At 36.6% G+C, this 12,100-nt stretch overlaps 1 protein-coding gene across 2 annotated transcripts in view; it reads right to left on the bottom strand.

Moving 5' to 3' along the window:
- Positions 1-1,676: 1,676 nt before the first annotated feature.
- gtpbp2a (GTP binding protein 2a) overlaps positions 1,677-12,100 on the bottom strand; it is a 19,184-nt gene continuing 8,760 nt past the window's right edge. For both annotated transcript variants that reach the window (XM_016527235.1, XM_016527308.1), the window contains exons 7-12: positions 10,805-11,024; positions 10,577-10,712; positions 9,365-9,423; positions 9,112-9,283; positions 8,795-8,959; positions 1,677-2,765 (exon numbers count right to left, since the gene is read on the bottom strand). In XM_016527235.1, coding sequence (XP_016382721.1) covers positions 2,598-2,765; positions 8,795-8,959; positions 9,112-9,283; positions 9,365-9,423; positions 10,577-10,712; positions 10,805-11,024 — 920 coding nt within the window. In that variant the 3' untranslated portion in view covers positions 1,677-2,597. The remainder of the gene's footprint in view (positions 2,766-8,794; positions 8,960-9,111; positions 9,284-9,364; positions 9,424-10,576; positions 10,713-10,804; positions 11,025-12,100) is intronic.

Here is a 12,100-nt window from a genome sequence, read left to right as displayed (position 1 = left end):
TCACTGTAAATTATACAATGACTTTTTCTTTTTTTTCACTTCCAAAAACCGTATTTTTAACAGTATTTTACTGTAAAATTACATTAAATGTAATTACATTTATTCACCGAATATAGTATGGAAACTTACCGTTAACCAGTTAACAGGTTTTTACTGTAGCATTTTCACAGTCTTTTATTGTTAAAATCACAATAATTTTTTACAGTGTGGACAATAGGGGGGTGGGTATTGATACAGATATCGATATTTATTACTTTTAAAAGCATGCACTTGAACTTACATGTACTTTCCTGCAGGGGAGAGCAGTGTGTCATTATGAGTGCTATGCTATTAATATTAAATAATATAATATATTAATATGCTAAATGTGAAGACATTTTCACGATCACTAAAAGATTGAGTGATTTGTGCTCTCGACATGTCTGTAAATAGTCGTGTGTGGTTACTGTAGTAAAACCAGTGTTGATTTTATGAAGGGCTGCCAGTGACGGGCTGCTGTACCCCTCAAGGTAACTTTTGCACCTTTCTTCCCCTGACAGATTTATTAGCAACAATTTCAGAACATAACACAGTCTGTCTGATTTTTAATGATCAATTTAAATAGCTATATTCAATTGCACAAACTAGCCTAATTATAATAAATGTTACATGTGCACTGCTGCTCGAAAGTTTGAGGTTTTTAATGTTTTTGAAAGAAGTCTCTTCTGCTCACTAAGGCTGAATTTAGTTAAAAATATACATTTTTACATTTCAATTTCAATTTGTTTATATGGGGGTGATGAATGAAATGCGTTCACATGAGCAGGACAAAATAGTATCCTACACAATTATTCACTAGCATAGCGTAGCTTTCCACTTTGACGCTTATTTTAGGCTTGAAACACTTTTGGACGGATATTTTTATGTGAGGATAGATCAGGATCATGTTCCTAGTCACCCTGGTGTTCTAAAATACACAAACATGAATGGGAACATATACTTCAGAGAGACTTTATTCATAATTTCTAGGGGTGCTAATAATTGTGTTCCACAGTGTGTTGGAGAAAACCATTTATTTCATAATGAGAATTTCCCCCCACAACACAACTATTAAATTATTTTACTTCAAAGAAATGTTAGATTTTTTCATTTTTGGAATGAAGGATCAAAAGAATAAACGAAGCACATTTATTTTCACAGGCTTCTTTGCTCATATTTTCCAAGGAAGCCAGTATTGTGAGGTGAATTTCACTTCTTGTAACTGTGTGGAAGACGAAGTGTTTATCATCAACTGTCCCGTTTGAGTTTGAGTTGGTCAATAGAAAACAGGCTGGAGTTTGGCTGGATTGCAGCGTCTTGCATCATCTGTAGGTTACCGGTGGAAGAAAGCTCACCTTTCCACTGGATCCGTGAGAGACGAGCTCAAACAATGCAATCACTGTCAATCATAAACTGTAATAAACTTTTATTTATGTACATCATAATATACAAACATTTGTACATAAAAATCCCAATTCACCAAAAAAGTAAGGCTAAAATATTTAAAAATATCTAAAAAAAAAAAAAAACAAACATCTAGCATGTGAAGCCAGAAAAGTGACATTTGGTCACTCAAAAAATTGCATATGAATAGAAATTATTACAAATCTAAGTAACTAAAACATCAGAATTCTCTGACATTCTATAAAAATGTACTCTTTGGTTCAATACATTTTTTTTCTTCTAAAATTGCACACAGAACAGTGATACAGTAGAAACTTGAGCATTAACGTCACACACAGCGTGTGTCCTGATATGTGATTCAGTACCGAGACAAACATGCATGCGGTGGTTACAGGACAGCGCTGAGGCCAGAACTAGCTAACAGAGCCCGGTTCAACAACTAAAAACAAGCCAATCGACAGCATTAGCACCAAACCAAGTGTTCAGAGAAACACTGAGGCCTCTAAAAGTAGCACACTATACTAGTCACTGCAGCTTAGAGACCTAAGAGAGAAAAGGCGACAGAGAGCAGGACTAAAGGACTGCTTTGCATAATTAGTGCTGTGTGAATGTAATGCTTTCCTGAGCTACTAAAGCACTGGAGTGCAGGCAGACACGAGGCAGAGGCACTTCTGATGCGCTCAGAAGCAGCGATGGTGAAAGAGCGCAGAACACACGGTGTACTGTTAAAGCTTGATGAGGAGTAAAAAACCTCTTTACAAAACACTAAAATAAATAAAAAAGACATCAGAGACGTGGAGGTCGGGTTCTGGCGTTTGGTACAGCAGAGCGATGACTGCACACTCTCACAACTGTAGCTGCCACGAGATTATCGGTAATAAAAAGGATCAACTACCTAAAGAAAAAACGGTGTCTTTAAATTCACAATCTCTGTCCTTTGGTTAGTGAATAATGGCTGGAGGATTCGGTCATTATAAAGGCCGCACAAGTGTTATTCAGTACCGTCTGAATGCTAACAACACACAGCTGTTTGGATGACTGTAAACAGAGTTAAAAGACATTTACACTGCGAGTGGAGATCTGAGTCTATGATACGAGGAAGGCGATCCGGTGAGAAGAGCTGCTTGTTCAGGCTGTGTTTGGAGAGCGTGAGGAGCCGGATGGGTGCCGCCGCATCAGGGCTGCTGCTGGTACTGGGACGCCGCGGGCTGTAGTTTGGTGACCTGGCCGATGCCTTTGGTTGCTCCCTCTCTGAAGAGCAGCTTGGCGCCCACCTTCAGGTACTCCGGGTGTTTGATGAACTTGAACCGGACCCCTGCTTTCTCACCGGTGCGCAGCTCATCCTGAAGGAGAACGATTCAAGGAAAAGTTCACTGATACACACACATCCAGGGAAAGCCGACGGACCGCTAAGAGTCTTTTATTGATACACACATACAGACTGATCTTTGTTTATGTCTAGGGGTGGGTGATATGACCCAAACCGCAATAGGAGTCATTTTATTTCACGATATATAATCATGGTATAGTCATTTTTGCTGGAAATAAGGTTGTTATAATGCCAGCATTTTAAATGGCAGGCCTAACTAACTTAACTAAAGACAAGTAAACTGTCAGAAATAAACATTTATTCGTATTATAAAACGGTTAGTTCCAGTCCTGGATTCTGATTGGTCAACAGCTGTGAGTTATTCACGATAAAGCACCGCTTTGACCGCTTCACTCAGTGGCTCTGTGTGTGTATCACTGCGCAACACCCTCAACAACATAAACAAACAATGATATAGTGTCAAAACTGTTCCTTTCAACAAAGTTAACTGGTTATTATTTATGGAATGAATTACGAGTGGCCACATCCTTCCCCCGTCAAAGAAACTCTTCTCATGCGGGAGACACGTTGATGCGTGGTGATGCTTGGCACTCTTTTTTTTTTTCATTTTTCCCTTTCACATATTTTAGTAATCACCATAAATCAGATATAATTTAAAACCTTATAAACTCAAAATTCAACCATTCTGAAATCCGACATTGCGTTAATATCTTGACAAAATGCATATCGTTGGGAAGGTCTGAATGCATAAATTTGCGACAGGAAAATGCATAAAAAAATTCAAAGGAGCTTGGGTGTCACCTGGAGGCTATTTTTGGTATAACACCTAAATAAAATCTCACAGAAACCTTTTTTTTTAATATATCAACTTCAAATTTGGAACATAACTTATATAGACATATGGCTTTAATTTTACATCAATTTTGGATTAAAATATTTTGTAAAATTTATTTTATATAAAAAAAAATTTAATTGTACAGTACATGTATACATGTACAAGCCCAGAGTTTTCAGGTTGGGGGCATATGAGTGATAAAACGTGTCTGACCCAACAGAAAATAGTATTACACAATGATACAGTGATAGTATTATACAATTACAATACAATATTTAGACCTAATGGTTCAATTAACAGCATAAACTGCTGTAATATACTTAAATTAGTCATTTTGTCAATGTGGAGTTGAAAAACCTTGTTGAATTTGTTGTAGAAAAGGTCCGACCAAATGACATGAACGCACTGGATGTCATAATTACGACTACCAAACTCATTATATGAACTTCTCAAGAGGACTGTAATCAACACATCCAAATTCCTCTCAGCTGTTTATGTTCACTTCGGACATAACTGACTATGTTTATGTGCAATAAACTGCCTTTCAGTGTGCAGTAACGGTTAGGGCTGGGTAAAAAATATTGATATCTCGATTTTAATCGATTTTCATTACGAAACGATATCGATTCTTAAATCCCAAGAATCGATTAGTATATATCAACTTCAAATTTGGAACATAACTTATATAGACATATGGCTTTAATTTTACATCAATTTTGGATTAAAATATTTTGTAAAATTTATTTTATATAAAAAAAAATTTAATTGTACAGTACATGTATACATGTACAAGCCCAGAGTTTTCAGGTTGGGGGCATATGAGTGATAAAACGTGTCTGACCCAACAGAAAATAGTATTACACAATGATACAGTGATAGTATTATACAATTACAATACAATATTTAGACCTAATGGTTCAATTAACAGCATAAACTGCTGTAATATACTTAAATTAGTCATTTTGTCAATGTGGAGTTGAAAAACCTTGTTGAATTTGTTGTAGAAAAGGTCCGACCAAATGACATGAACGCACTGGATGTCATAATTACGACTACCAAACTCATTATATGAACTTCTCAAGAGGACTGTAATCAACACATCCAAATTCCTCTCAGCTGTTTATGTTCACTTCGGACATAACTGACTATGTTTATGTGCAATAAACTGCCTTTCAGTGTGCAGTAACGGTTAGGGCTGGGTAAAAAATATTGATATCTCGATTTTAATCGATTTTCATTACGAAACGATATCGATTCTTAAATCCCAAGAATCGATTAGTCTAGCCTGTTTTCAGTTAATGGACTGAACATTGAAGGGCACTTCCCATCCAACATATCGCAATAAGCATTGTGCTTTGGTAATTGAAACAAAGTCTCAGATTTTTAATTCTGTCCATTGTATTGCAGTATTCAAACAATAAATGCCGTTTTGGTGCTGTTTAATGTGGAGTGACAGATCGCTGTAGCACATCAGTTCAACAGACGCAGCAGTGCGAGGCGCACGTGAACTGATCAGATCTCCTCCACATTAACACAATTTTGCTAAATATATGCACCATATAACATTCATTATAATTTTTTTACTGTTCTTCAATGTTTTATTTATGTTTGAATAAATCCGTTCAAGTTTTTATGACAGCCACTATTTAAATGTGTATATTAAAAATAAAAAATAAAAACCTAACTGAAGTAATTGCAACTTAATTATTATAAAAACTTCATTAAGTGCTATTTAAGCAGTTGAACAGCACAAATCAGTAAATTTTAACCTTCAATATTATAGTAATGTAGTACCAACTGACTCTCATGTATATTTTACAGCATTAGTTGAGAGATTTTTTTTCCTTGAGAAAATTTGGCATGTGCTGTACCTGATATATATCCTAAATAATCGATATTGAATCGCAAGCTTGTGAATGAGAATCGAATCGAATCGTGAAATTTGTGTCAAAACCCAGCCCTAGTAACGGTCCATACGCAAGTTAGCTAATGCCTAACTAACTATTCCTTGATATGAGACCCCAGCATGTCTGAAAGATAGATAATTGTTTATCTGTAAAGACAAACAAATTAAATAAAAATTAAAGATAAAGTCTAGCAGGACAGACCAACAGACAGACAGCTAATGAGCTGTTTATCTATCTAGCTAGATATACACAGAAAAAAAATCACACAAACGTCAAGCGATTACAGACTAACAGACCGACAAATAGACAGACATAGTTAACCATATGTGACCCTGGAGCACAAAAGCAGTCTTAAGTCGCTGGGGTATATTTGTAGCAATTGCCAAAAATACATTGTATGGGTCAAAATTATAGATTTTTCTTTTATGCCAAAAATCATTAGGATATTAAGTAAAGATCATGTTCCATGAAGATATTTTGTAAATTTCCTACCGTAAATATATCAAAACTTAATTTTTGATTAGTAATATGGGTCCGTGTACTTTTGCGCCCATTCGTTTTTCGTTTTTTAACCCAGAAATGAAATACGGAAAATACGTTTTTTTCTTTAATGGTTCAAACACTGATGAATAGAATAAGCAGACACAAACTAATTTTCATTATTCAAAATTCGTATTTCATTAAAAATCGTAAAAATGATATAAAGCTTGTTTTTTAAATGTATATAAATGCTAAATTTAATTTCTACCTTTTCTAGCGTCTCTATACAGACGCTAGCGCCCTCTCGTGCTACTGACGTGGCTACCATAACTGCTTTATGAAAACTTTTAGCTTCGATATTTTTATGATCTTAAAGTGCCCCTATTGTGCCATTTCTGAGCATGTTGGTATTCTTGTGGGGAAAAAAACCCACATGCAAGTCCTGTCACCGACAGCCAGTTTAGTTTCACTTCTTTTTGTTTTCGTTTTAAAAAGCTTGTTATCTTTGCTGTTTACTTTGCTTTGAGGCTTTCTTCATTTTTTTTATTTATTTGATTCCTCACTGTTTGCTTAACATTCTGTAATTTATTAGTCGGTGTGGGCAAATCTAACAAATACAAATCTAATAGCATGTGGAGCCATGCCTCATCTTATTCGTTTTTGGTAATAAACGTTATGTAAGCTAGTTTGTCATTATATCCTACTGTTTTATTGTTGTTGTGCTTTTTAATTAAGAATAACAATGAATCAATCTTTTGTTTTAGTCTTAAAAAGTGAAAAGTGTATAGATAAGCAAAACAGACAATGATCTTTTCTTGTAAAACGTGACACCAAGATAGTGAATTCGAAAGCGAAAGTGAAAGCGTCCAAAGTCCGGCTTATAACACAGCAAAAGAGGAACTCCTGTTCACAAAATTTAAATCACAAATAATACTGATGAAAAAGAACGGGTTGAATGTTGAACACTTGTTACCATATAACTATAAACTATGATAAAAATTCATCAGCATGCATTGATTAAAGGGGTCATATGATGCGAAAAAAAAAAAAAAAAAAAAAACTGCGACCAAATGATGTGCTCGTGCGACCAACTGAGAATGTCGCAAAAGAGCGACCAGTGGGAAGAATGAGTCTACAGCCCTGTATAGCCTAAATGCGGCATTATGCGGATGCCACTATCAGTGAACAGGGCAAAAATATGTCAAAATGTATAAGGCATGTGTAGCCTACACAATGTAGCCCACTGTATGTGCATTGAGCGACCATGCATGGTCATCTCCAATAACGTACCCATACAGCACACAAAAGTTACGACAAAATTATATCCCAATATATAATTTCATGATGATAGATTTCCCAGGATTCTGCAATGTCTATTTTAAAAATCATATTTGTATTAAGTCTCTGCATTGTTCCAAAGACGGCTCTAGTTCTCAACTGAACGTGCGGGAGAAGCATCACTAAATTTGGCCAAAGAAAACTTGTTCAAATCAACATTTTTCTATATTAATTGTGCATTTTTCAAATGTTTATTAAAAGTGCAAAAATTAATTAACAAAAATCTGAAAAGAAGTCAATATTTAACTTTTTCAGGCAGCATTTTGTGTGTACGGTTGTAATTTCAATTTTGGTTTTCAGCATGGCATTTATAAATACAATAACCGTTCTTTTTTCGTTTTTTCCGTCATGGTTAAAAAACGAAAAACGAATGGAAGCAAAAGTACACGGACCAATATGCATTGCTAAGAACTTCATTTGGACAACTTTAAAGACGATTTTCTCAATATTTAGATTTTTTTGCACCCTCAGATTCCAGATTTTCAAATAGTTGTATCTCGACCAAATATTGTCCTATCCTAACAAACCATACATCAATGGAAAGATTATTTATTCAGCTTTCAGATGATGTATACATCTCAATTTCGAAAAATTGACCCTTATGACTGGTTTTGTGCTCCAGGGTCACATTTATCTAGCCATCTATTGGTGCAACGGATCACAAAACTCACGGTTCGGACCACATTACGGATTTTGTGTCACGGAACGGATAATTTTTCGGATCAGCAAAAAAAATTAAAAGTTTGCTTTTGATTTATTACTGAAAGCTTACTTTACGTGCTTCTATACCACAGGAAAAACTACTAGCTGAACTAATAAAGTCAGTAATAAAACAAGGACAATTACACAAATTACAAGCGTAGATGAATACAACATAAAGTTACTAATAAAGTCAGTAACACTAGTATTCAGGTGCAGAAATTTAATAATTGTAAAATAACATAATAGTGCTCTTCACTGCATAAGTTAAATATAGCAGACAGAAGCAGGTATTTATAGGCTGCTGTCTCTTTAAGACCAAATGCACGTACCTAATATACTGACACACATCCGCTTTCTGTCTCAGCTGTTTTGGTTCACTTAAGACATAACCGACTGTGTTTACCAGAATACTTGCCAAAACGGGTATTTTAATATAACTTTGTGTGTATGTTTCCGTTCAAAGAGAGTGAAAGAGGAATCATTCTGTGTGAATCGCGCCTCTCTCTCTGTGTGTGCTTGCTTCGGATGTGTGCAGCAGCGGTAGAAAACAGTGCGCGTCTTCTCTTTTGCTTGAATGGTTTAAAATAGTTTGAATGGGTAAATTGGCAAGACAAAACACATGCAAGCGATAAACTTTAACTCTATGATGGTTAAATTTAACAGTTAATCCTCAAATCGCATGCGTGCCGAACTGTGGGGTCCGGTCCGTACAGATCACGGATCATCTACGATCCGTTGCACCCCTACCTCTATCAGTTCAGACAGATAAAGAAGACTCACCTTTCCCTGCAGAGCCTCAACTGTGGCCGTCTGTCTAACGTTGCCCACGTGCACCGTCACCTGGAAGCCCTTGTGGAAAGTTTTGGCATGGAAGAGTAAAACGATCTCAGCCTCAAAGCGCCAGCAGATAGTGGGGTTCATCTCTGGACTGACCATCACCATGCCCTGCCAGAAAACAACGGCCTGCTTTACACTAACAACATGCTAGTCATTTGCTGTCTGAACCATTAACAATGATCCTAGTATAACAACTCAGATTCAGTTTGAAGGAATTTCACTTCATTGGCCTCTACATTGTAGGTCTTCTGCGTTCTCACCTTTCGTAATAGTGAGCGGTCGAAATCTCCCAGCGCCAGAGTAGCGGCCTGACCGGCTCTCAGCACCCTGCACCCGGAGCGATTCCTCTGGATACTGCACACCGCCAGCTCCCGAAACTGCCCAGCGTCTGTGGGTCCCACCACCAGCTGCTCGCCCTCGCGGCAGATCCCACTGCACATCGAAAAACAGTCATTACACACTAATGCCGTCTTATTGCACGCCACAGACAAGAGGGAAGAGAGGAGGACGCACCTGTACAGAGTCCCACCAACTACTGTCCCCACATCCGGCACCGTGTAGATCTCATCAATCTACAGGATCACAACACACACAAACTCATGCACGAGACAGACACTGAAAACAACAACAGCCACAAAAACCTGGGTTATTTTTTTCAAACTAAACGCTGGTTTGAGACTTTATTTGGTAAGGCCGCTGGGTTGATTTAACCCAATTTGGATTGATAATCATTTATAATCAGCAACCCTACAGCGCTAAAAATGTTAACATAAAATAGTAAGTTCTAACCATTATCTGAGTGCAGAAAATATTTTGCTTTAAGGGATGCACATTATTATAAGAACGTCATCGGAATTGACCGTTAAAAGCTTGAAATGCAAACATCGCTATCAGCCCGATATGAAAAATTATGCTAATATGCCTTGCCGATAAGACAAATAAAGAGATAAGATCGTGGTCATTCCTGAATCAAACATTTGCCAGTATGGTGATTAGATTCACTGTTTTGGATCACCACATAATACAAATTAAATATATACACAAAAAAATTTTGGGGGTTACAGCAGTTTTATTACATTTTCAAAGCTTTCAATGCACTCTCATTATAAAAAGAACTTTAATAATGTGTATTTAGTTCTAACGAGTATGTTTTCACACAAAACTAACCAAAATTAAAAATCATGTTTATAATCTCTGCACCGGAGAGACTTTGTGTTGTTTCCAAACAAAAGGAAATATTTATTGGTATCAGCAAGGGCTAAAATGAGTTGAAAAATATCGGCAAAAATCCAATATCTTTGCCTATCCGTGTTTGTGGCATTCATGACAGGAATGTGTTTGGAAGAATAGATTAAAACTACTCGAAGTGGAGAGAACTGTTAACCTGCCTGCATTGAATAAACCCCTTTTAAAGAGCTCTTTTAATACAAAGTTTATTCCTGAATTTATATCACAGTTTTTCAAGTCTGTGCGTTTCCTGACAGCACTCAAAGCCTAAAAAATATATAGGCCTATAACAAAATAACTGGTCAAATTTGCTTTTAAACGTAAGTTATTCACTATTTAAACAACAATGTTTAGTGAACTTTTAAAAAGCAACTTCGTTTAACTGTAGAACTATTGATTTGCTATTCTTCTCTGCCCTTTTTCCTCACTCACATACATGCCAACCCTTTAAGAACAATTCAAGATCTTCAATGAGGACATCTAAGCGTACACCTGTACCTGAAACTCGGTGAGCTGCTGCATGAGCTCCTCCTGCTCCTTGCTGTTGCTGAGGGGAGGCAGAATATTAAAGAAGACCTTCAGCAAATCCAGACTCTCCCCTGATACACTGGACAGGGTGAAGATGGGGGTGATGCTGCAGGAGAGCAAGCGAGACAACAGATTCCCATGAAGCAGTTTAAAGGCAAATCATCACAGCTGTGTCTTCTTTATCTGGTTGGGCTGTACCTGGGTGACTGTGCAAACTTCTGGGCGGCAGTGACGGCGTCGTCTGTGGAGGACACCAGCATGGGCACCTTGTTGCAGCCCGGCTGCTTGAGGATGCGCTCCAGCTGTCGGACGGTGCGCTCCACGGTGCCTTTGGTGCACAGGTCCACTTTACTCACCACAATGAAGATGGGCACCTTCAGCGCCATGGCCAGACCCAGGTGCTCTCGCGTCGTCCCCGCTGAGAGAAGAGCAAGACAGTGTGCATCTTACATGGAGAAATGTGGCGTTTAACAGGTAGCGAATCGTTTGTGTGGATACCAAAAAAGCTTCAGAGAACAAGGAGCCAGGTAATAGAGTTGTAAACTCTGATCTGGTCAGTATTGCAAGTTTACAAACTTTAATCTCAGCCTCAGATGGTTCACCGACTGACTGTCCGAAACAAATTAGACACAAAAAAGCTGGCAAAAACTGGTGAAAAATAACATCCTGGGATCAAAATGTACACTTTTTAAATGAAAGAAAAAAACTTGTGATGCACGTTATTGGATTTTTGCCGATATGCCGATATTTTTCAACTCATTTTGGCCGATACCGATATATTTCCTTTTGTTTGGAAACAACACCAAGTGTAGCAAATTATCATTATTATTTTTTTAAAAGAACTTATTTTTTAAATTCTTAAAAATAACTTATTTGTTAGAATTAAATAAACAATAATGAAGTTTTTCATATCGGGCCGGTGCCGATATGTATATTTAAAGCCATTATCGGCTGATTCCGATATCTGTCTTGATAATATCGTGCATCCCTAAAAAAAAACTTTTTACCAGTCTGTTTTGCCAGGTTTGTAGCATGAATTCTTTAAAGATACTCTGTTAAAATAAATAAAGAAAACTATTTTTGAGACGATAATAGCAAGTAAGCTAGATATCCACAAATAGAACAGTATAGTCCACTCAAAATGTCTATGATAACAACGATAACAACTTTTTGTTGTGTGATATATTGCCCCAGAAATAACTGCGATAAGTGATATTATTGTCATTTTAAAGACCATTTTATGCCACTGAATATATGAAGAGTTCATTTACAAAAACCGATAACTCCATTTTTATTTTTTTTCCAGAAATCACGTTTTTTTAATTGCTAAGTAATATCAGTCAAACTGCAGTTGGGTTGTTTTGATTAAGTAATAATAACTTAAACAAATAGGTGATTTACAAAATTAAAGTTCACTGAAAGTATGTTTTTTTTCATATTAAAAGTTTGTTTTATAGCAAAAGCAGATAACTCCACATTTCATGTTTTAGAGTT

This window comes from Sinocyclocheilus rhinocerous, unplaced genomic scaffold (assembly GCF_001515625.1).
Source record: "Sinocyclocheilus rhinocerous isolate Xijiao unplaced genomic scaffold, SAMN03320098_v1.1 scaffold1813, whole genome shotgun sequence".
NCBI classification, from domain to species: Eukaryota; Metazoa; Chordata; class Actinopteri; order Cypriniformes; family Cyprinidae; genus Sinocyclocheilus; species Sinocyclocheilus rhinocerous.
Note: the sequence above shows the minus strand (reverse complement) of the source record. Positions and strands in the feature narration are given on the sequence as shown.